We start from the raw sequence: 26303 nt of genomic DNA, 5'->3' as shown, positions 1-26303 counted from the left end.
CTATCTGAATCAGTACTCAGATATCTGTCAGACAGTTGGATGGAGGGATATGTTAATGGATGAATGTACTGTACTGGTGAATAGCTGGCCTCCAAATTGGTTCTCCTGAATCTAGTTTGGTCTCCTGCCAGCCTGTCCCCCAAACTGAAGCCTAAGTAATCTTTCTAAAATACTAATCTTCCACATGTTCTCGCTGTCAAAGAAATAAAAAAATAAAAAAATAAATAAAATAAAATAAAATACTAATCTAACCATGTTAGCTCTCTTTTTTAAAGACCTTCATTGACTCCTCAACACCTACAGTTTAAGTCTAAAGTCATTAGCATACACCACCCTCCATGATTTGATCTAGTGGCTTCAACAAGGGCCAGTTTTGCCCCTCAGGGGCCATTTGGCAATACCTGGAGACATTTTTGGTTGTCATGATTGGGGCTAAGGTGCTACTGGCATCTAGTGACTAAAGGTCAGGGATGCTGCTAAACATCCTGCAATGCACAGGATAGGCACCACCTGACGATAGTGCCTCAGTGGAGAAACTTGGACCTTGTCCCTGGCAAGCATTTCAAACTTCATTTACCACTACCACCCACCCTATTTTATACCTAAGAAATCCCAGACCATAGTTAGTTCCCACATTCCCATATCATTTTATGCTTTTGTGGTTTTGTTCATTCTTTTCCCTCTGCTGAGATCACCCTTCCTACCTTGCTTCTTCTCAATACCTTTGCTTCATCCTTCAAGATTAAGTTTACAGTTCTCTTATAGGAATATTGCCTGGAACTCCCTCCTCTGTGTCCTCATGTTACCCTGGGCATACATCTATCATGGCACTTAACGACATTATATTAAATGACATATTTCTGTATCTGCCTTCCCCCACTTGACTGTGAACTAATGGAGGACAAAAATCTGTTTGTTTACATTTATAGCAGTGCTTGGCACATAGTAGGCACTCACAAGAGCATTGAACTTAAAAATAACAGATGACAAAGAGAAAAACAAATCACTTAACTCCTAACAAGCTTTGACCTGCTTAGCCAAAGAGAACAACATTTAAGTTGATTCAAAAGGACCAAGGGGAGGCCAGATTTGGTGAGGAGAGAGTAAAGAAACATGTACACTCTTCTGAATCTGATGACATAGGGGCTAAGAGCATATATTTGAAAATGAGGATATTAATAGTTTTTTTCCTTAAGTAATTGCTCTAAGCATATCAAGTAATAATCCATATCAAGTAGCTTACACCCAAGAGACATCCAATAAACAGTAGTTACTTTTATTAGTGGCTCAGATGAGTGTGCCTTTAATTTTATAAATGTTATTGATTAGGGTCATTTCAAAGGAAGGGGCAGGACTTATTCACATTTTTTAAGTAGGTCAATTTAAAGAAAAATTTTAAGTCAATAGTGGTGCAGGTGGTGTAGGGATGAGGCCAAATTCATAGAGGTGGTATGTAGACAACTGAAGTCTGGGAAACACAGTTGAAAGGGAACTACATTGAATGGTAACTAGACCAGGTTCCTTCTAGCTTTAAAGGTCTGTTACTGTTATTAATATTAATACCACTTGCCATCCCTTACCATGTGCCAGGCACTGGACTGAGCGCCTTACATCACTGTCTCATTTAATCTACACAGTAACTTTATGAGTAGATAGATTATCATTAGCCTCTTTTCCTTGCTACAGATTAGGAAACCAGAAACTCATAGAGGATACCTAATTTGACTTAAGGTTATGCATTTTTAAGGGAGGGAACCAGAATTGAAAGTGTTAGAGGGAGCCCGAGTATACAAATGATGGCTTGTATCTGCAGTGTAGGATTAGGCTTATACACAATGGAGGAATATTGTAGTTTAGTCTAATCAAGGGCTCATATTTAGATATTGCTTTTACACATGGATTTTTCCCTATAGGATCTGCTGTTTATACACTGCTATTTAGGTCAAAATTAGCTGGATCTTTAAACCAACCATGGGACTGGTTGACCTGAGAGTCAACTCCCTCCAAGGCACGCTTTCCATTAGCAGAGGAAGACACAGTGCTGTCAAGGGTTGACATCCCCACCAAGAGCTTCTTTTTGCTCAGGATTATTTCTGAGGGAAGGTTGTTGGGAGATGGGCACATTCCACCAGCTGGCGGCTACACCAGTGACCTTTAATGCTAGTTTAGCTTAAATACAATTTGACATTTCAAACAAATTAATGTATTTTTACAAGGTAGGGCAACCACCACAAATTAGACCAAATGGTTTGCCCGTAGGCCGGATCACTAGGCAGAGTTTACAAAGCTTTACTGCTGCTCTTCAATCTCTTTCTGCTCCCACTCACAAAAGGAAGTGTTTATCCCCCCCCCAAACCACTTGGACAAATGCCAACAGCTCTTGAGGGTCAGCCTTAGCCCCACGTCAGTAGCATATAATTCTGGAGTCTCTCTGCAACTAAGAGATGCTAATTCTAACTGCCAGAATCAGCTCAAAGACTCCATTTCCTATGTTAGTCTGCGTGTTGCAGAAATGCCTTGCTAGTAAATACAGTGTTTCTATTGTGTGAGTGTAAGGCACCAGTTCCTTCAAAAAATTACCTGGAAATGGGAGTATTTAACATGAGAAGGACATAAAAGGAACTGACAACCTAAGAGAGGTAAAGAGGTCCAGCTTCTGAAAAGGCTGACCCTCGACTACTAAGTAGCCACACATCTTTCATCTGAGCAGATTTCATAGACAAGCTGCCCAGCCAAATCAAATGGGAATTAAATGGATTCTGTGTAGTTGGTATAGAAAGTGTCTCAGAAGCACAAAGGCCACTTTAGTCACAAAAAATCTGCCATGGGGGGACTTATTTGATGGAAAAGAAAACTAACAGACAAAATAGCTTGTGTATTTTTGAGGCAATATTAGATCTAATAAACATGACACCAATAGAATTGGCTTAAATCAGGTTGGGCGAGTTGGGGAATTTAATAGCTTATTTTCCAGCTACCAGCCTTTATCTCAGAGGCAGCCTTGATAGCTGAGAACAGAATCTGAAACATGCTCCTTCTCTGGCTTCTGCCAGGTGTGTGCTGTCCCCGGCCTCTGCCCTGGCCTCGGCTCCCAGAGTGGGGATAATTAGAACGTCATTTCTGCCAGGTTTGTTTTTTCTGGGTCACTGGCTTCAGACTCGATCAAAATAGGAGTGTTGCACTGAAATGAATTCATTTCCTCTTCCTCAGCCAGCCCCGGCTAATTTCCTGGGGGGCCATGCTCCATAGGGCCCGTGCACACAGACAGCTTCTGTACAAGCATGATAGTGTATACAGAGGGCCGAGGCAGGGGCACTTAGCAGAGGAGGAGTCAGAGCCCTCCAAAGCAGCAGGCATTCACTCTCCCTCTCAGTGGCAGGGCACCAACATGCAAAGGCCTCAGACAGACGTGCTGAGGAACACATCACCACAAACTGCTCTGGGAGCTATTAAGGCTGGTGTTTAATGTTTATCCAATGGCCTCAGTCTGTAAGGCTCTGTAGAACATGCATAACACAAGTTGAGCTTTATACCCCATTAGCACTCGAATTTCTAACTGCCCAGAGGCATCTGGTACTGACCAGAGAAGGCCAGCCTATGTGGAGGTGGAGGGCACACAGAAACATGGGGACAGAGTAAGGTCACTGGGTGTCTAGGAGAGACACTCGGAGATGGGGGCAAAGAGCCACATGTGTTGCAGTAGAGGAGGTCAAAGATAACCTTCATCCTCTTCATAGCATCACTAGTTTTTGTCCCTTATGAGACACAATTAGAGAAAGGGCCTTATCTTACCCTGGCCTTTATCCACTTTATTACTGACTGCATGTAAGGCCTCTTCCAGCCAGGTAAGTAGTGGGCCTCCGAATGTAATGACAGCTCATATCTTGTTTTCAGACTTTCAGACTTTCAGATTCCATGAGAAAAACAAAGCATTCCAGCATTCCTTGGGCTTTCATTCAAAGCAAAAAAAAAAAAAAAAAAGTGTGGCTATGTTACTATTTTGGCCATAAATGGGACATTTTTTTCTGCCTTTATCTAGCCTAAGAGAAGAGAAATAAGTAGAGAATAAGTGAGCAGTGTGGTAGGGAGTGGAGTGGAAAACAGTTCTCTGAGAAATGGTCAGGGATAAATAGCTTCTATCAAGGAGATGCCAGGACAGACATTGAGCCAACTTCTGTGTCTAGAAAGGAACTAAAGTGAAGTCATGTTTGGTTGGCCTGGATGTCCCTCACACATCACTTGGCACAAGGCACATAGACACACATACACACACACACACACACACACACACACACACCCCAATCCATTTGCTTTCAACTCTTTAGCACGTCTCAAATCCACCTACTTCCCTCAATGTCCACTGTTGTTATGCCAGTTCAGGCACCACCATCACTCACCTGGGTCACTGCAGGAGCCTCCTGTCTGCCTGCCTGCCTCCCCTCTCACTTCCTCCTCCAATATGGTCTCAACAGCAACCATTGTGATCTGTCTAGAATCCAAATATGACTATCACATAGCCCTATTTAAACCCTTCAGTGGCTTCCCACAGCCATCAGAATAAAATTGGACATGTGCTTCCCTCTATTACCGGGTGTCTTAGTCTGTTTTTTGTTACTATAACAGAATATCACAAACTGAGTAATTTATTCTAAAAAAGATATATATTTGTTTCATGGTTCTGAAGGCCATGAAGTCCAAAAACATGGTGCTGGCATCTGGTGAGGGCCTTCCTGCCATGTCTCAACATGGCAGAGGACATCATAGGGCAAGAGGGCAAGAATATGGCAGCTCAAGTCTGTCTTCCTCTTCTTATAAAGCCACCAGTCCCATCATGGGGCCCAACCTTATCAAATCTTAATTATCTTTCAAACAGGGAAATACAAATCAAAACCACAATGACATATCATCCCACCCCAGCTAGAATAGCTATTATCAGAAAGACAAAAAAAAAAAAAAATGCCAGTGAGGATGCATAGAAAGGGGAACTGTCATGTGCTATTAGTGGGAATGTAAATTAGTGCAGCCATTATGGAAAACAGTATGGATGTTCCTCAAAAAATTAAAAATAGGACTACTATATGATCCAGCAATTCCACTACTGAGTATATATCCAAAGGAAAGGGAATTAGTATGTCAAAGAGATATCTGCACCCCCATGTTCATTGCAGCATTATTCACAATAACCAAGATATGGAATCAACCCAAGTGTCTATCAACAGATGAATTAATAAAGAAAATATGATATATATACACAATAGAATAATATTTAGCAATCAAAAAGAGCAAAATTCTGCCATTGTTGGCAACGTGAATGAGCTTAAAGAACACTATGTTAAGTCAAATACATCAAGCACAGAAATATAAATACAGTGTATTCTCACTCATGTGAAAGCTAAAAGAGTTGGTCTCATACAAGTATAGAGTAGAATAGTGGTTACCAGAGATTGGGAAGTTGGGGGAAGGATAACTAGAGATCAGTTAACAGATACAAAAGAACACCTAGATAGGAGGAATAAGTTCTAGTGTTCTATATCACTATAGGGTGACTATAATAAACAAAAATTTATTATATATTTTCAAATAGCTAGAAGAATGGATTTTGAATGTTCTCATGACAAAGAAATGATAAATGTTTGAGGTGATGAATATGGCTCCACCTCCAAATGCCATCAATGTATGAATTTGGAGATTAAGCTTCCCAACACATGAAATCTGGGGGACACATTCAAACCATAGCACCCGATATATTAGTCTGATAGGACTGCCATACAAAATACTATAGAGTGGGTGGCTTAAACAACAAAAATTTATTTTCTCACACTTGTGGAGGCTAGAAGTATAAGATCAAGATGTTGGTGTGTTTGGTTTCTTCTGAGGTCTCTCCCTTGGGCTTGTAGATGGTTGCCTTCTGGCTATGTCTTCGTATAGTTGTCCCTCTGTGCACACATGTTCCTGTTGTCCCTTCCTCTTATTGTAGAGACACTAAACCTATTGGATTAGAGCCTCACCCTTATGATTTCCTTTCATCTTGATTACCTCTTTGAAAGCCCTATCTACAAAAACAGTCACATCAGGGGGTTAGGGCTTCAATATATGACTTTGGGGAATATACAATTCAGTTCATAACACCTGGCTTCATCATTCAGCCTATGTTAGCCTTACTGAATTATTTGTAGTAACCTGGATGGGCCATGCAGTCTCTAATCTCTTGACCTTCACCCATGCTTTTCCCTGTGCCCAGATTGGCCCCTCCTAACTTTCCTCCTGGCCCCTCCTAACTTTCCCTGGCCCCTCCCCACTTTCTACCCCATTCCTCTCCTACTGGTCATTTCAGACTCTCCTTCTCTGGGGATATCCTGCCTCCTGCCTCCCAGTCCAGGTGAAGTGCTCTCCTACCCTCTCTGCTACCTTCTTCTCATAACATGGAGAAGTAATTGCCTAATGGTCCTCCAAGGGCTCTACTAAACCATAAGTCATTTGAGGGCAGAGGCTATGTCATAGTGATTTTTGAATCCCCAAAGCCTAGCACAAGGCTTGGCCAGAGAAAAGTACTCAGCAAACATTCAATGAAATAACAAACTAAGCTGTTTCTTTGCTGAGGTAAGGGGCATATAAAGTGAACCAGGTCAAGCTAAGTGAACAGTATGTTACAGCCTAGGATTCCAAATGATAAACTCCACAAGATGAATGCTATACTAATGGCAGGTCCTGTCCCAAAAGGTTGCTGATTGAGTAAAACCTGTTTTCTCCAGCATTCTGTTGTCCAGAAGCCCCTATGACTTTGCTCTTCTTGGCATCTACAGGACAGTGAAAGAGATTTGTAAATCATAGCAATCCTAGGGCAGTGGTCCTCAGGATCACTTGGAAGCCTGTTAAATAAAACATCATGGCTGCCCCCCCCCAGGGTTTCTGATTCAATAGGTCTAGGGTGGGGCCTGAGAATTTGCATATCTAACAAGTTCCCAGGTGGTGCCGTTGCTGCTGGTCCAGAGACCATACTCTGAAAACTGCTGCTCTAGAGGATCCTTCTGGAATTAATGAAAAAAAATCACATTATGTTGGAAATGACATAAATGATAAATATGTTTACCAGAACATGTGATTAACCATTCACCCCTCAACCTTTCCAGACATCACCAATGTTGCTGAAATTCGTAAGACAGGGAGAAACAATAAGCCAATTTTTCCTTTCAATGTAAAACCCTGGAAAGATATAGTAACCTAATGGTGTGTGTTCTGTTCTTTTCGCAGGTGCGATTAGAGTGGCCAACAGACCTTGCAGTCAATCCCATGGACAATTCATTGTATGTCTTAGATAACAACATTGTGCTGCAGATTTCTGAGAACAGGCGTGTGCGGATCATTGCAGGGCGCCCCATTCACTGCCAGGTGCCAGGCATCGATCATTTCTTGGTCAGCAAAGTAGCAATTCACTCCACTCTAGAGTCGGCTAGGGCCATCAGCGTCTCCCACAGCGGGCTGCTCTTCATAGCTGAAACAGACGAGAGGAAAGTAAACCGCATTCAGCAAGTGACCACCAATGGGGAGATCTCCATCATTGCTGGTGCCCCCACTGACTGTGACTGCAAAATTGATCCCAACTGTGACTGTTTTTCAGGTATGACCTTTTCAGCAGTTCACCAGCTCCCCCTCTCTGTTTTCAAAAGAAAAACAACATGCATCAGAAAAGTCAAAAAGAAGACAACAGTTTTACAAATATTGGTATGAGCTAGTGGAGGAAAGCAATGGGTAGGGAGTCAGATCACCTAGTTGTTCTCACATCTGACTTAGTGACCCTAGAAAGCCACTAAACCTCTTCATGACTCACTTTCCTCATTTACTTAACAGGGATAGCACTTGTCTCAGTTATATCACCTTGCTGTTCTGAGGATAACCTGGTGTAATAAAATTGTTTATACTCGTAAAAAATTAAGACCACTATACAAATGTAAGATCACAATATTATTTGTACTTAAGAGAAAGCAAATCTAGGTAAAACCCATATTTACTGATTTAACTAAGGAAAAAAAATACTTCCCCCTAAGTGCCTGATTTCCAGATTAAAAGCAATGTGCTATTTGAGATGCGAAGGGACTAAGAACAGACTGCTTTGGGGATAAATGGGCAAAATTAAATCTCACAATGGAGGGTTCTCAGGACATCAGTCTGCTACATGCATTGCTTTTCCAAAATCCAAAACTTTCTTTATAACCAATAGTGCCCTTTACTTCTAATTGAAATAGGAAGAAAGAGCCTTTTCCCCAAAACATAGATAGCAAATAGTCCTCTAAATGTCAGCAGATAAATTTATTGCTGAGATGTGGAAATCCCTCCATGGTACATGCAGCCCTATTAAACTGCTCATCCAGGCCTGAATGGTCCCCTTAACCTTTGCCTTTCCTTAGGCCAGAGGAGTCAGAAGCAAGCAATTGATCGATATGACTTTTGATCAATATTTCCAATGTTTTCCTGGACAATTAGTTTTATAGATATTTTGCTAATTTGTACCTTTCATTCCAGGCAATTCTAATGTTTATACCAGTTATCAAATTTGATGTTCTGAATTATTGTCACACTTATAGACTTAGTGTACTTTGACAGTGTGACAATAGGAATTAACAGAAGAAAGGGCCTGTAGGCATGGTAGGTCCTGAAACAGATCCTAAAGCACTGACAGGCATAAGTCTCATGGATTTCCATCCAAATTTTGTATGGTCATCCCTATTTGCTGTTCTTGTATCTTGCAATACAATAGATTCTGAACAGCAGGATTGAGGATTTCACAAAATTGGTGTAACTGAGATAATTACATCTTACTGTTCATCTTCAATGGCACTGACTCAAGAATTACAATCGTTTGAATAATAGGTTTCAAATTTGTCAAGGGGGGACATACGGAGAATGTTGGTTCGCTGATTGTTTCCTTTAAAATGAATCTTGGTGCACAGTGTTTTCTGTCTGTAGTATATTCATATAAATGCTTGTGATGCCAACTGTTAAAATCAAGATCTTTCTCCCACAGGTGATGGTGGCTATGCCAAAGATGCAAAGATGAAGGCGCCTTCCTCCTTAGCAGTATCACCTGATGGTACCCTCTATGTGGCAGACCTTGGAAATGTTCGAATTCGTACCATCAGCAAGAACCAAGCCCACCTGAATGACATGAACCTTTATGAGATTGCCTCACCTGCTGATCAGGAACTGTACCAGTTCACTGTCAATGGAACCCACCTGCACACCCTGAACTTGATAACAAGGGACTACGTGTATAACTTCACCTACAATGCTGAAGGTGACTTGGGTGCAATTACCAGCAGCAATGGCAATTCGGTACACATTCGCCGTGACGCAGGAGGGATGCCCCTTTGGCTTGTGGTGCCAGGCGGGCAGGTGTACTGGCTGACCATAAGCAGCAATGGAGTCCTTAAAAGAGTGTCAGCTCAAGGCTATAATCTGGCCTTGATGACCTATCCAGGAAACACAGGACTTCTGGCCACCAAAAGTAACGAAAATGGATGGACAACTGTTTATGAGTAAGTTTCTAATTCTCCACATAGGCTTTGTTAGGTTTTTATTTGAAAATTGTACTACAGTGGGAAATGGCTTAGTAATTGCTGGGTTTTGCATGCTATTTTCTCCTAATAACCACAATAAAAAAAAAATAAAAAGTCAAGAAGAAAATTTTACCCAACTCCTAGGGTTCAAACCCATTTTTCCAGAGTGGTTTGCAGAGCTTAATAATAAAAACATAGAATGAAGGAAAGAAGAATCAAGTGTGGCACTGCAGGAAATAGGAATGAGGTAGAAGCCCAAGTACTCAAGAAATTTACAGCATCCCTGGGAAGACAAGGTAAAATTTCATTTAAATAACAAAACTAGATAATAGTTCTAAAGCAGCAAAGAAGCAGTGTGATTTAACAAGTATTTATTGAGCCCTGTGGGGTTTAATGAATGAATAAATGAATGTGTGCCCAGCCCAGTTCAGCCCAGCCCAACTCAGAATAAGTTGCTGTGGGAGGTAAGAGAGAAGTTAAAATATAAGAAGTGGCCCCTGGGAAGCGAGTGTAAAATTATGTGAGGCAAGTGCTGAATAGAAAAGGCTCCATTCCACTGGCTGCTTCTGTAAAATGTGGAGCCAAATGCTCCTGTACAGGCTTGGGCTTCCTCCGGGGCCCCTGCACAGATCAAAGAATCCTGCACATTTTGGCATTTACAGACTGGTTCTGTGATAACTTTGTTTAACTGGGAATTAACACAAAGTGTGTCTGACAGCAAGCTACTAGGAGCTGCCATGACACAGAAGTAGAGACCATTGTCCTTGTTTTTTAAAGCATGGCCAGCCTCGTTTGCAAGTCAACCCATTTAGAAAGCTGGTCTGCCAGCACTTAGGAAGCATTTTTCCTACAAAGGGAATTGCTGAATTTTGAAACAGTATACTGAATCAGGATAATCTGTGGAATCTGAACCCAGAGTCAGGAATGCCATTAAAGTTGAAGAATGGGAGAAGTAGAGATGTTAAGGATGAGGGGTTCCAAGTGTGACTATTCTGTGAAGATGTAGAGAATATGAAGCAAATGTGTCCAGCCCCATGAAAGCCTCCAGAGGAGAGAAACAAAGCAATTGGCATTCAAGTTTGGATCATTTCCCAAAGAAATGCCATTTATACAAAAGAGCTGAACAGCTATTTTAGTTTCACTCAGAAAAATGTATTCATTTGTTTCTGTTGCAAGTCTTCCTCCATTTTTTGAAAAATTTCTCTTACATCTTAATAAGAATGATAAAAGCTACTATTCACTAAAGATTTACTAAGTTCCAGGTACTAGGTGATTTGCACATGTTATTTTATTTGATCTCCATAATAACAACATGGGATTGGTGTTCATAAGTATGTTCATTTTATGAAAGTGGAAACTGAGGCACAGAATGGTTACTTGTCCTGATTCACACAGATGTCCAGGATTCAAACCCTTATAGTCTGACTCAGGAGCCCATGTTTTTAAATATACTACCCTTAGAAAAGATAAAGTTTCTAATGAGAAACTTTGATATCTTTTTTTAAAACTCATGCCAGATGATACTGCAGGTGAAGTTAGGCAAACAACTATTTTGAAAGCTAAAGGTAGAATTCAGTCCCCAACAAGAAATGGCTCAAGTATTAACTAGCTTTCAAAATAACCAGATCAACTATTTATTTATTTATTCAACAAATATTTACTGAACACCAACTATGAACCAGACAGTATTCTAGGTGCTGGGAATATGGCCATGAACAAAACAGATAAAAATCCCTGCCTTCATGGAGTTCACATTGTACTGAAGGGAGATGAGTAAGATGTATATAACTTCAGATGGTGATAAATTCTATGGAGAAAAATATAGTAGGGTAAGGGAAATAAGTAGATGGGACAGAAAGGGTTTTTATTGTAGATTGGGTGGGCAGGGAAGGCCTCACTAAGAAGGTAACATTTGAGCAAAGACCTGTAGGAGGTGAGGGAGTAAGCAGTATGAATATGTGATGATGGGGAAGCAGATTCCAGGCAGAAGGAACAGCAAGCACAAAGGCCCTGCAGCAGGAGCAAGCCTGACATGTTCAAGGAATAGTAAGGCAGCCATTGTGATTGGAGTGGAGTAAGAACAATGGGGACATGAAATCAATTAAGTGACTAGAACTACATCGTGTAAGGCCTTGTAGGCCACGGTAGTGACTTCGACTTTGACACTGGGTAAGAGGTGGCGTCACTGGAGAGTTTTCAGTAAAGAAGTGGCATAATCTGACTTAAAGTTTTAAATAATCATTTTGCACTGAAATCACACTGTGTAGTGGAAGCAGAGGAACCTAACTGGGGAGGAGAGAGCTATTGCAGTAATCCAGGCAAAAGATAGTGACTTGGACCAGAGAATGGGGACAGTAAGAGGTGCTAAAAATCTGAATACATTTTGACAGTAAAGCTGTCAGGACTTACTGATAGATTGAATGTGGGATGTGGGAGAAAAAGGGGTCAAAGACAACTCTAAGATTTTTGGCCTGAGCAACTGGATGTTGAGGTGTTCATTTACCATTATACTGGAAAGTTGTGAGGTGGGAGATCAGGAATTCAGTTTTGGATATGATCAATTTAGTTAGACATCTAAGTGAAAATATCAAGTAGGCAGTTGGATATATAAGTCTGGAATTGAGGGGAGAGGGTAGATGGTGAAATTTGGGATCTACCAGTGTTCAGATTGCATTTAAAGCCATGAGATGGTATGAGATACTCGTGAAAATGAAGGCAGACAAGGAAGAAAAGAGATCGAAAGACTGACCATGAAGCATTCCAATGTGTAGAGCTGAGGATACGGAGAGGAACCAGCAAGAGAGACTGAGAAGGAAAGGCTAGTGAAGTGTAGGATGAAAACTAGGAGAGGTGGGGCCAGGCACCACAGTGGCTCATGCCCAGCTTTCTTTAGGCCAAGTTGGGAAGATCATTTGAGCTCAGGAGTTCGAAACCAGCCTGAGCAAGAGCGAGACCCCGTCTCTACTATAAATGGAAAGAAATTAATTGGCCAACTAATATATATATAGAAAAAATTAGCCGGGCATGGTGGCGCATGCCTGTAGTCCCAGCTACTCAGGAGGCTGAGACAGGAGGATCGCTTGAGCCCAGGAGTTTGAGGTTGCTGTGAGCTAGACTGATGCCACGGCACTCTAGCCCGGGCAACAGAGTGAGACTCTGTCTCAAAAAAAAAAACAAAAAAACAAACACTAGGAGAGTGGGATGTCCTGGCAGCCAAGTATCTTAGTCCATTTGTGCTGCTACAACAAAATACCTTATGCTGGGCAATTTATGAAGAACAGAAAGTTATTTCTCACAGTTCTGAGGCTCAGAAGTCAAAGATCAAGGCTTGGCAGAGTCAGTGTCTGATATGGCTTCCGCTCTGCTTCCACCATGCACCTCTTCCTGAGTCCTCACATGGCAAAAGGGCAAAGGGCAAAAGGAGACTTTGCTAGTTCTCTTCAGGCCTTCCATAAAGTCCCTAATCCCATTAAAGGGGCAGAGCCCTATTGACCTAGTCACCTCCTAAAGGCCCCACCTCTTAATACTATCACATTGGCAATTAAGCTTAACATATGAATTTGAGGGGACACATTCAGACCATAACACCAAGTAAAACAGGTGATTCAAGGAAAAAGGAGTGATCAGCTGTGCCAAATACTCCTAAGTCAAGTAATATGAAAACTGAGAATTGGCCATTCAATTTAGCACTGTGGCGATGGTTGGGTTGTTGTGGGTTTTTAGAGTAGTTTTAGGTTTATAGAAAAATTAACTGGAAGGTACAAGGAATGCCCATAACCTCCCCCCACCAGTTTCCTTTATTATTAACATCTTGCATTAATCATTGTGGTACATTTGTTGCAATTGATGAGCCAATGTTGACACATTATTATTAACTAAAACCCATAGGTTTTTTTTTTTATTTTAGTGTATTATGGGGGTACAAGTGTTAAAGTTACATATATTGCCCACGTAAAACCCATAGTTTATATTAGGGTTCCCTCTGTATTATGAATTCTATGGATTTGGAAAAATGTATAACGTTATGTATCCACCACTGTAGCATGAAGATCATTGTTTACCTGAAAGGAGCAGGTGTTCTGACACAGTGGGGGGACCAAAGCTTGAGTAGAATATTCTCTTAAGAGAGAATGGATACATAAATGACCACAGCAGCATTGTTCGTAATAGCCAAGAAGTATAAACAACTCAAGTGTCCATCAAGTGATGAATGGACAAACAAAATGTGATCTATCCATACCATGATATTATTCAGCCAAAAAAGGAAATGAAGTTCAGATACATGCTACAACATGGATAAACCTCAAAATCATTATGCCAAGTAAAAAAAGCTAGACACAAAAGAACAAATACCATATGATTCCATTTATATGAAATGCCCAGAAAAGGAAAATACATAAAGACAGAAAGTATATCAGTAGTTGCAAAGAGCTGAGGAGAAAAGAGAGTAAGAGTGACTGTTAATGAGTCTGGGGCTTACTTTGGGGGTGTACTGAAAGTCATTGGATTGTACAATTTAAAATGGTGAATGTTATGGTATATGAATTATATCTCAATAACAGTAATAAAAAAGAAAGTGAGACGGAGGATAGAGATTGGAGACTGAGTAAAGAACTTTTTTGAGGAGCTTAACTGTAAAGGATGAGCAGAGCAATCAGAGCTGGAAGGGAAATGGAGTAAACAGAAGGAGTTTCTTAAAATGAGAGAGATAATAGTGTATTTCTATATCGATAAAATTGGTCTAACAAGTGGAAAATTGATGCCAAACAGAGAAGAGAAGTTTGTTGTCATATTAGTTTGTCCTTGTTTTCCGCTGGCAGCACATTGATGCAGGCACTGTGTGTTAGGCAAGATTCTCTCAATGAGCTGAGCCCAGGCCTGTTACCAGGACTTGGCCAACAGTGAGTGACAAGGTATCAACTAACATCATCATTGAATAACCAATCTTGAGCCACTAAGAGATGAGAAGCACAGGCATCCACATGGAGGTAGTCATGAAATTTATGGCCACAAAGAAATATTAGATGTCATTTTACAAATGAGGAAACTGAGACCCAGAATAGGGAAGCAACTTGACCATTCACATAGCTAGTTGGCTGACCTAAAATCAGATCTTTGAACTTCTATTCCAGTGTTCTTTCCACTGCTACCACACTACCTTCCAGAAAAAAGAGGAGCATTTGATCTTACAAGAGTGATTCTGCAGGCTGGGCGCGGTGGCTCACGCCTGTAATCCTACCACTCTGGGAGGCTGAGGCGGGCGGATTGCTCGAGGTCAGGAGTTCGAAACCAGCCTGAACAAGAGCAAGACCCCGTCTCTACTATAAATAGAAAGAAATTCATTGGCCAACTAATATATATAGAAAAAAAAAATTAGCCGGGTATGGTGGCGCATGCCTGTAGTCCCAGCTACTCAGGAGGCTGAGGCAGAAGGATTGCTTGAGCCCAGGAGTTTGAGGTTGCTGTGAGCTAGGCTGACGCCACGGCACTCACTCTAGCCTGGACAACAAAGTGAGACTCTGTATCAAAAAAAAAAAAGAGTGATTATGCAAAGTCTGGAGAGCTAGATTTCCCTACCAGTAACAAGAAAAGAGGAATATGGTAGCACCATGAGATAAAGAGGGGGGCTGAATAACCATTTGTTCCTACTCCCCCTTCTAAACTCCAGCCAGAATTATGCTGACACTCTCTTGGTCACACAGTATGTGTTGAAAAGAGAAGATACCTCTTCCTCCTGAAGCAATCCATTCTGGTGCTATATAGCAATCCTTAACAAAACAAAATCCCTGTCCCTTCTTGCCTGTACACATAAAGGAATGAACAACTTCCCAACTTTCAGAATGTGACTAATTCTTCCTGCAGTCTTTTCTGTATAAAATTTGACAACTTTGACTTTTATCCTCCAATGCTTTGGCTAGCTCTGAGCACTCCTTCAAGATGTTTCTTGTCCTACTGAAGTTGGGGAATACAGAATTGGACCTGTTCTTCTAGTCAGGGTCAGGGCAGTGCTAAGGTCGCTAGAAGGTTGCCATGCTGCTGATACCAAACCTTCCTAAAAGAGTTTGGGTATTTGTCTGAAGTGAGAGGGAGGCTTCTTTCTGTGGCCAAAGGGGACAAATTGTTTGCCAAGGTGCAAACAGAAATTCTGTTCGGAGACAAGAGTGAGAGAAAGAGAGAGAAACAGAAGTGAAATTTTGCAGGATGGAGGAGTGCTGTATAGAAGTAACCAAGCCAGTTATCCATTGAACTTTCGATTATTTGCAGCTATCGAGAGGAGAACTGACACAGATGACCCTGAACAGTGAATAATCGAGATGGGATTTTAAAATGGCATTTTGTGCGGTGGCAGTGTGTGGGCTTTTATTATGTAGTGTGATGTTGTTTAAATAGTTCATTGATTTTCATAATTCCGTTTGACTTGGACCAGGATCAAAACTGCACACCCCAAGTATTAGTACTTGACGCTTCACTGCCCATAAGTGTCCTGAATGTCAGGGGGAAAAGCTGACCACAGAGAAACGGCTAACAAGGAGGTGATTGTCAAGGCAGGAATACTGGCAGAACGAGACAAATGGTCTGACCTGAGGGGCTGGTAGGCTCCTAATAGTAATACTCTGCCCCAGCTGAGATCTGAGGGAGGGGCCCAACAGCTCTCATAGCAGGCGAGCCTTCTTTCCCCACAAGGCTGCAAGAGTGGCCAGGATTCCCTCGCTTGGGTCCCTGGCATTTCCCTGGCAAAGACTTCTGCTATACTAAACTGAAAAGGTCCCAGATTAAGTCCAAAGCATCAGTTGTGCACTGCTGCCAGTCCAGGCTGAGTTGACAGTTCCTCGGGGCCCTTGCCCTTTGTGGGAAGCCCTCCCACTGCAAGGAGACTCTGCATTTACATGATCTCTTGATCCTTGGTCTTTTGCATTCTCTGTTTCTGGGGTTTGTTGGCACAGCCACTACCCCCACCAAAACAAACAAACAAAACGCAGCACCCACTGACAAGTTGGAAAAGCCTTCATAATATCTCTGGGTGCCTTATAGGCTGTTTTATAAATGTTCAGTTTTATCAAAAGTGGCTAATGAAGGATTTCCCCCTCTTCCCTGATAAGGTAAAAGGGGGAGGCAAGGTAAACAAACCGTGTCTCTGGGTGAGATATCTTTCTGGGGATAGGATGTGATTCCCATGCAGAACTGCTTATGTAATGATCAGTCAATCCAAACAAAACATGAAATGTTTCCAATGGCTTCTAGAATCCCAGAATAGAAAGGAACTAAGGCAGGTGAATGGTTTAAATTAAACAAGAACACAGAAAAGTTGACCTTTCCTTCAGGTCTCCAGAGACAGAGACTCAACACCTTGGCTCAGTCACCTCTCCTCGTGCGTTATGCCCTTAATAAGGATCAAGAACAGGGCAAACAGAATTGTCGTGGCTAATGCTGGGGTGAACTGAAATAAAGACAGGGAGCGCACAGAAGTAACAGAGGCTGGTAGGGAAATTTAGCTACACTGTGCAGGACATCAATATAAGCTGAGGGTGGCCTCCCCACACCACTATAGATGGTTCTGTCTGTTCTGTAACCCCACCCTTTCCGCTTCCACTGGCAGCATCCTATTTACACTTAATTCAACAAGCAAGTGTAGTGAGAATCTACTACACTGATGTCAGACCCTGAGAATACAAAGATGAATGAGACATTGTGTCCTCGCTCTAAAGATGTGAGACATTACAGTCAAGTGAGGAAGACAAGTCCCAACAATAGGCAACCACAGTACATTTAGTAAAGGCATGAGGCCACCATCTTCTCTGGCTCAAACTGAGGCTGTAACCTCCTAACAGGTCTCTTTGTTCCTTGTCTACCTCTCCAAGACTCATTGCCACCAAAGCCCTGTTTGGATAATTATCTTCTCCCCCTGAAAAGCTTTCTATGCCTCTCCATTGTCTGGTAACTACATACTTTCCTTCAGAGCCTGGTATGCCAGTTCCCTCATGCTCTGCCCCTAGCATGCCTCTCCAGGTTTCTCTCCCACTACCATCCTAATGAATCTAGTGCCCTAGCAACACTGGTCCCCCAGTGGATATCCCATTCATCTGTGTGCTTTTCTTCATGCCATCACCTCTGTTTGGAATGCCTCCCTCCCCTCCCCAGTCTCTACCTACCTTCCAATATTCAAACACCACCTCCTCCTGCTCTTTCTCCTCCTGTTCTGCTCAGCCCAGCTGGAAATGACCTCTGCCTCTTCTGAGCTTCTACAGTTCCTTCTTTACAAAAGTACACAGCAATATTCTGCCATTAGAATTATTTGTGTACATATCTTATCTGCCTTACTAGACTGTAAATTTCATTCAGCACTGTATTCCTGGTCCCTAGCACAAGACTCTGATATTTATTGAATGAAGGATGAATGAAGATAGAAAGGCATTATGGACTTGTAACTAACTGAATCATAGACAGCCAAATGAAGTTATTGGTGAGGAAAAGGAAATCCAGTATTTCCTAAAAAATTCTTATTGGGTTGGTCAGTTTTCTGACATGAAAGTGTAAAGAGGATCTGACTCCTTCATATTTCCTTTTAAAAAGTAATGCAGGCTGGGCGTGGTGGCTCACGCATGTAATCTTAGCATTCTAGGAGGCCGAGGCAGGAGGATCCACCAAGGTCAGGAGTTTGAAACCAGCCTGAGCAAGAGCAAGACCCTGTCTCTACTAAAAATAGAAAAAATTAGCCAGGCATGGTGACACATACCTGTAGTCCCAGCTACCCGGGAGGCTGAGGCAGGAGGATCACTTGAGCCCAGGAGTTTGAGGTTGCTGTGAGCTAGGCTGACGCCACAGCACTCTAGCCTGGGCAACAGAGAGAGACTCTGTCTCAAAAATAAAAAAATAAAAATAAAAAAATTTTAAAAAGAGGTAATGCATTTTCCTTCTATAATGTGCAGTTATTTTCTTTCTTAAAAGCAAAGGTGGAGAAGCCTCTAGTTCCTACTTTGAACACTGGCTTAAATTATCCTCAAAAGAAAGGGCAGGCTATCTCTTATGAGAAAATATCAGACTAAATATATTTTTAATAATGTGTAAATATCATCTCCCCAACCAAACTATATGCTCCTCAAGGACAAGAATGAATTTTGAGTTTCCTTTACAAATGTTTCCTTTGCTCCACTGGGGCGCACACACTCACACTCAAGCCCACGTGCACACAGCTTGGCACAGTGCTGAGCAAAAGAGTAAGTGCCCTCAGCACTTCACTGCTTGGTGCCCTGTTGAACATTCACAGTGGAACTCTAAAATCAGGACATGAGGGGACAATTTTATGGCAAATCTCCTCTTACCTAGCCCACTTCTGGCGAGTGTGATGGCAACAATTCACCAGCTAGAATCTGCGGGCCTGATGAGGTGCTGTGCCCTGCCTGCAGTGAGGGGGTGTTGTTCCCAAGCGGTGGCCTGAGGGGATCAGTTGGAGCATATTGGCTTGTACTCTGTTCACCAAAGGATGCAGGCACCAGAGGGAAATACATGGCAGAAGAGATTTTGATTAAACTTGTTTCTTTGACATTCAGTCTGGAAGGATGCATTCCCCTGTGATTGGGGGAAAAAAACTCACACAAGCTATAGGAAATCAAAGGCTCCCTTTATTTCTTCTCCACTTTGAGCAATCTTTCCAAAGTTGTGGGAATTATCCACTTATGTGTACATCTGCCTGTCGCTCTTCCTTTGGGAATGGCCCCACAGCAGAGAGAGGACCATATACATGACAGAGCACGTGAGAGCTCACAGAGCACAACACTGCAGACACCATCAAATGTGATTGCCTTGACTGTGACCAGCAGAATTGGGGTGTGTGAGTGTGTTGGTGGGGTGCTTTATTTATGGTAATGTTACAGTCAAATGTACACTTTCAAATTCAAATGCCTAGCCAGCCACAGAAAGGAAATGAGGCAATATAACTTTCTAGCTACCCAGCAACTGGACAGGCCTGTGGGAAATGATACCTTATTCCAAACGCCATTGCCTCCTTCACCAGAAAAAGAGCAGGCAGCAGTCTCCCAGCTAGATCTTTCTCAGCCACAAGTAGGATCCAGGACCATTTAGCTTTCCTCTCTGAATATACTGCTGTCGATTTGGGGAATGGGATCAGAATATGTAGAAACATGGCTGTGCGCTTGGGAATAAGATGTAAAATGAATCTCAGAACAAAAAGCACCAATGACTTAGCTTAAAAAGTGTTTGGTGGTTGGGTTAGGAAAGCAGATTTATCCACAGGCCACTGTGTATAAGGTTCATTGGGACTTCTGATCCTTTGTACCTCTGTGCATGGATGGCTCAGTTGGTATCTGATTTTGTAATCTTGTTCTGATGAGTGGATTCAACCACTGCTCTCACCTTTATATGAAATCTTGCTTTAAAACAAGGGGCTATGTGACTGGAAAGGAAGGAAACTGGCCCCAAGCTGGAAAGCCCATTGGGCACCTGTATCCACAGCGTTTTAGGTCAGATTTCCTGAAGGAATGATAAAGAGTGACTTTGCCAAGGATTGAGAAAAACCCCTAGAAATCAGGAAAGGAAAACCAACGAGGCAGAGTTGCTGGTGCTGAGGGGAACTGGCTGCATAATGTGGTATAGGCTTTGGGGGCCACAGTTTCCCTCATAAGGAGGGCATGCAGCAGCTTCCTTCTATCTGCTGCCTGAAAACTCCTCCCTGCAGGGTAAATCAGCTTGGTACCTTGAGAAAATAAAGGCTGGGCATTGTTTTCCTCTCCTGGAAGGAAGATCAAGAAGACAAGGTTGGGGCTGTACTGGGCATTCGAGCCTTTCCATGTGCCTTTCTCACCGGGCACCAGCTTCTTGTAGCCACAGAGCCCCAGAGCAGGCCATGGTCAAACAGGCTGGGCAGAGGAAAGGATTTTGCCATTAACTCCAGGACAAACAGCACCCCCTGGCCATTCTTTGATAATGAGTCCTTAGCTGCATAGTAGCAATGCACCAACCTTTTAAACTAAAATCCATTTAAACAAAGGGAGCACCCGATTTAACATCTAGGGATTGGCATATCTGTGATATCAAATGACCTATTTGATTATTTTTATTTACATACATAACCATTTTAACTGATACTCTGTGTGCACACACACGTGTACACACAGTTCTAAACTTCAGGAGGCACTGTGTAGAGTGTCAAGTGCAGGCCTGTCCTATAAAATATGGCCCAGCCCCATTTCCCCAAGCCTACCAAAGGCTGGTATAGGTTTTAAAATTTGAGCAACTGCCCAGGCTGAGTTCTTTAAAACCCAGTGGATTAACACTGAATTACTATGCCATTTTGCATAATTGTTGGAGGAGGAGATCCAGACTCCACCATTGTGTCCATGCTGTATCCTGCTTACTTTGGGTAAAAAGAATATAATTGTTTAACATTTTAAAAGCAAATAAAAATGCTTAAATATTTGGTAATTTGCAACTTGAAAAGAAAACAGTAATGGGTTTCCAAGTGCATGTCTTTACTTTTAATGAAGTGTTTATTTTTCATGGTTCTATTGGCAATAAAAGAACAGCTCAACATCAAAAGCCTTCAGGGGAAGCAGTTTTCATTTGGAGGACAGTGAGATTGCCAATAACTCTGATTTTTTTTTTAAAAAAGAAAGTAAACTCACTAAACTATATTTCTAGATATAGGTTATTGCCTATTATCTCAGGTAATTATTTTTTGTGTGTCTTACCCATATAGGCAAATTACAAAACATTATGTACTATACTCCAAAAAGATTAAAAAAAAAAATTAAGTGACACTAAGATCAGGGGGTTCCAGAATGTTTTAATGAACATGTTTCCATTATCCTCTGTGCATGTTCATTTTGTTGGGAGAATGATTCATTCATTTCAAATTTGGCAACTAAAACAGCAGCAAATTATAATTTTCCCATCATAATGCAAAGTCAGTTTATTGGCTTTTCGGGCTTTGAGGACCCTTTTGTACTTCCTTTTCCTTTGACAACAGCACCCTCTACTGGTTTTTGTAATCCATCACATCTAATGAAATCGACCCAAATTGCAAACGGAGGCCTCCCTGCAACATTGCACACAGCAGGACATGATTCATAAATCAGTTTTCCACCCTGGTGATTCATTACTAGATATATTTTTTCTGTAAAACAGCACAGCTCAAGGAAGTCATCAAGAATTCAGAAGCCGCAAAAAATACCTTCGTTTGATTAATCGTCTCTCTGACCTTTTTCTTCTTATTGAACAAGGTTAATAATACTTGTTATCACTCAAAGTTAAACTGTATTAGCTGCCAAGTGATTTTTATTTTGTAAAGGCCTATTATCACTGCCAGGAGGCTTCAGTGTTGGGATTGGTTACATTCCTCAGGTATGACCCCGAGGGACATCTGACCAATGCAACGTTTCCCACTGGAGAGGTCAGCAGTTTCCACAGTGACCTGGAGAAGCTGACAAAAGTGGAGCTAGATACTTCCAACCGCGAAAATGTCCTCATGTCCACCAACTTGACAGCAACTAGTACCATATATATTTTAAAACAAGGTAAGACTGTTTCCGACTTTACCTGACTATAACAGCACCTATCATAAAGTCTGCCCTCAAACCTGTGCACATTGTTAATAAACAGAATTCACCTCTGGCTGAGAAAATGAACTCTTCTCCCTCTTTTTTATCTATGGAGGTTGAAACCCAAATTCATACCTTTTACAAGTTCCCATATCAACTTTGGGCCACATCTCTGTGGGAGTCATCAGGTCAGATCCCTGCTGAGTCTACTTTGCCATCAAGTCATTTCCCAACACCCAGCTGTTTGCAAAGTTCTTTAAGGGTCTGACGAGGTTGTATTAAAGAAATGGTGTCAGGGCCCCAGCTGAGCTTAGCATTCTAGACCGATGCTGATATGGGTGGAGACAAAGGACAACTTAGGATATATACCAAGAAAGAATGTAAGTGAAATGAGACAATTAAAAGCTCATTCTGTTCAAAGAGAGACAGGAACGAATGGAAGAAAAAAAGAAGGAAGGAATGTCTTGGAAGCTAGAGGAGAAGTAAACAAAGAGAAATTGCTTTCTCTCTGCCCAGTCATTAAAGTCTCATTTTGTTGTTATGTTGTGGGGCCAGACACTCTTAAGAGATACAGTACCAAGTTTTGTTGGTATTGTCATTTGTGAGGTCCAGCAACTGTGCTGGAGGCCCCAGGTGGTGAGGCTGCTGAGTTGAACTTCATGCTCTTCTCATCCCAGCTCTCGGCATATCAAACTGCGGAGGCTGATTCAACAAGTCAGAGAAGGGAGTTTGTGAGGGAATTCTTTAAAAATGAAAAAGAAAAAAAAAAAACAAAAACAGCCTGCAGTGTTAGACAGGAGCCTTTTATCCAAGAAACAAGATACTCCAGCTGTGAAAATAACAAGACCCAAATGGACAGAGAGCACGTCTGCCTGTCAGAGTGGTGGTCTAGCCCAGAAGGCAGTTAGGCCCACAGCGCCCCACCTGCTCATCCCATCCCAAACGTGCCTCCTCAAGTGAAACTTATCTTTTCCCTGATTCCTACTCTTCCCTTTCTTCCCCTTCTTTCTGCTTTGCTCTTCCCTCGACAGAAAATACTCAAAGTACCTATCGGGTGAGTCCGGATGGTTCCCTGCGGGTTACTTTTGCCAGCGGGATGGAGATCAGCCTCAGCTCAGAGCCCCACATCCTGGCTGGGGCGGTCAACCCCACTCTGGGCAAATGCAACATCTCATTGCCAGGAGAGCACAATGCAAACCTCATCGAGTGGCGGCAGAGGAAGGAGCAAAACAAAGGCAGCATTGCAGCTTTTGAGAGGAGGCTGAGGGTAAGGCTTGACCTCACAGAACATTTATGGGGTTTTGTGAAAACTGCAGAGCCTCCCTAATCTGAAGTCTCATTTCTCCAAAGCTTTTCTAGGTGACTGACTAGCTTATATGATATACTAATTCAAGAGAGGGTGCTAATGGCCGATAATGGTTCAGTATCCTTAAATGAGCATTCTAATAGGAGCTTTCTTTGTCATTAGCCAGCTAAAGTGCTGTAATCGTAGCAATTTCAGGCACCAAGAAAGTCTGGCTAGAGAAATGTGTTTAGTCAGGAGGCCCTCCAGTCCCCCTCCCAGCAAGCCCTAGAGATATTTATCAGGCCCACCAGGTTGACCCAGGTTCTTTGGAAAGACCAGGTAGGCATACACAAAAGGATTTGAAACATAAGGCAACATTTGGGCAAAGCAAAATCAGTGAATGATAGCATTGCAATGCATAATATTAAGGGCCAGAGGGATAAAGGACTAGTGCTGAAATTGGGCTGGGGTACTCAGAGTGAGTTGCCTGGAGGAAATTAAAGGTTTGGGAGTTTTCAAGTCCTTACTAAGCACAGTGCACTGCAGTTAACCAGAGATCTCTGTCAAAATTGCTTTTCTACAGCACACGAAATCTACAAACACCTTAACTCTCTGTCTACCTGTCCCTACTCTAACATTAACCAATGTTAGGATAATGTGACCAACTTTCCAAATATAGTAACCTTCAATATCAGCCCTAGAGCAACTGCCAGCCTGGGGGAAATCATCATTCACTATTGAGGCCAGGCCTGCTTTAAGCACCTGTGTCACTCCTGGGGTACCAGGAATGCTTGCATTTTCTTCACTCATAGTAAAACTTTGGTAACCTTAAGGTTGTAGAAGTGCAACCATCAGACAACCATTCAATTCGATGAAGAAGCAGTCAAACCAGTCATATGGCTTGATATGAACAAAATCACCTTCAACAGTCCTCACTTTTCCATCAGTCCTATTGGTGACACACAGCCACAGCCTTCAGTGGGTGTTTTTGGCAGCAGCTACTAAAGTTGTCTACATGCACAATCAATATGTATTGTCAAGTCTCTAACAGAATAATTACCAGATATGCCACTGAATGGAGAAATGAAACCAGTCCAAAATAGTCAAATCTCTCCAGATGGGTAGCAGTAAGGGTTTCTACCAGAATTCTTCAAGAAATTGTGTCTCATGGTTAGAGCCTTAGATGGCAAAGTTAGAGGACCTGGCCTTGATGCTCAGTTTTACAACTGGCTTAAGGAATGCCTTGATTTTTTTTTCACCTGTGAAATGAAAAGGTAGAACTAGAGAAAATTAAGAAGTATCTACATATGATTATCAACCTCATGGATTCACTACAGAAAAATTGTATTGGAAATGTGGTCTCTTAGTGCCTCCCCATTATATGGTCTCAATAAAACATTATGAACCAAATCATATACTATGTAACTTTGGGATTTTTCCATTCTTTAGGATGATCCATCCCATACTATATGACCTTGGAATTGTCTGTTTTCTAGGATAACACATCCTGTTTTCTCCCTTCCATATGCATACATAATGGAGAAACTATAAACTGTGATTTCTACCTTATATTCCAGATTGTTCTTAATGTTGAGAAGGTAATGGCCAAAAAAAGTTGGGGAGCTCTTTAGTGTTAAGGAATAAAGTGTTTAATTAATACTAATTCTAATGTGACCTATTTCCCATCCTATGGTAGAGTTGAAAAGATTTGTGGACTCAATTATAAGGGCAACAAATTCAAGGCCTTCTTCTCTGTGATACTTCTAGGGTGTGGCCTGACATCCTAGGACTGAAGAATGTAGCCTCTCATTGTCTAGGTGGTGTTACTGTACATGTCCCTAGAAATATAACAACAGCAATCCTTTATGTATGTTTAGTGCCACAGAGTTAACAAAATGGTTTCATAGCCAGGATTTTATGTGATCATTACAGCCATCAATTGTTGTTATTTCCAATTTACAGATAAGGAGACTAAGGCCCAGAGAGGTTAAGTGATTTGCCCAGAGTCAAACAGCTATTAAAGATCAGAGCCAGGGCTAAAATGCAGGTCTTCACCTGGTGCAGCACTCTTTCCATTGCATCATGCTGTGCTGCCTTGTTCCTTAAAATAATTAATCTATAAATCATCGCCCCACTCAGTGGAGCCACCTTGGCAGGGCCTGACTCTTCATTTCAATGCTGACAAAAAGAGACAAATAATCGACTCTAATGTACCGGCTGGCCTCCAGGCAGGGAAAGCATGAAAAAGGCAAAAGGAAACTGGGGGCTGCTTAACTGGTTAATTTTTACCTGCTCTCCCCATTCTTAGGGATTTGTGTTTATACCACTGCCTCAGTTTCCCCAGATTAGGCATTTCCAATTGAATAGAATGAATATGCTCCCAAAGGTAGGTGTGAATCCAATTTTGACAAAGCACATTCTCTTTCCCCATGGACTTTATTATTTCAGAGATAGTGTCCCTTTGCTTCTGGTAGCTTTTCAAGGGGCAAGCTGATGACAACATTCTCTCTTCCTGGACCGAATATGCAGTGGCCCATTTGTAAGCACATGTGTAAAGAATAAGCTTCTCTGATGCTCTCAACTACCACAACACCCTGGACCGAATCATTTATTTCTTATGTGACACTGCCATTCCAGAGCAGGTGGAACTACCAGAGATGCTGAGACAGAATTTCCGATAGTCACACAACATAGAAACCCCTGCCGTACTGTGGGAAATGGGGCTCCTCTTTGAAAACCCACACAAAAGTGTGGTTGTAATTTGCAAATGTGCAGATCATAAAGCACTAATTGTTCAAGCGCAAAATGACAGTTTCATTTAAAGGCCCATTTGGTAAGATGACAGATATCAATTGTTCCGAAAAGCTACCAGTCACACCTACCCCAGACCTTCTAGCTGGAAAGGAAAAT

General features: G+C 41.9%; 1 protein-coding gene across 4 annotated transcripts in view; it reads left to right on the top strand.

Annotated features, from left to right (window-relative positions):
• Positions 1 to 26303, top strand: part of TENM1 (teneurin transmembrane protein 1) — a 779956-nt gene that overhangs the window by 729990 nt on the left and 23663 nt on the right. For all 4 annotated transcript variants that reach the window (XM_012759551.3, XM_012759555.3, XM_020284904.2 and 1 more), the window contains 4 exons: positions 7252 to 7618; positions 9023 to 9533; positions 21912 to 22084; positions 23140 to 23375. In XM_012759551.3, coding sequence (XP_012615005.1) covers positions 7252 to 7618; positions 9023 to 9533; positions 21912 to 22084; positions 23140 to 23375 — 1287 coding nt within the window. The remainder of the gene's footprint in view (positions 1 to 7251; positions 7619 to 9022; positions 9534 to 21911; positions 22085 to 23139; positions 23376 to 26303) is intronic.

This window comes from Microcebus murinus, chromosome X (genome assembly GCF_040939455.1).
Source record: "Microcebus murinus isolate Inina chromosome X, M.murinus_Inina_mat1.0, whole genome shotgun sequence".
Classification (NCBI taxonomy): domain Eukaryota; kingdom Metazoa; phylum Chordata; class Mammalia; order Primates; family Cheirogaleidae; genus Microcebus; species Microcebus murinus.
The sequence above is the reverse complement of the archived record's forward strand: the minus strand, read 5'-3'. Positions and strand labels throughout refer to the sequence as shown.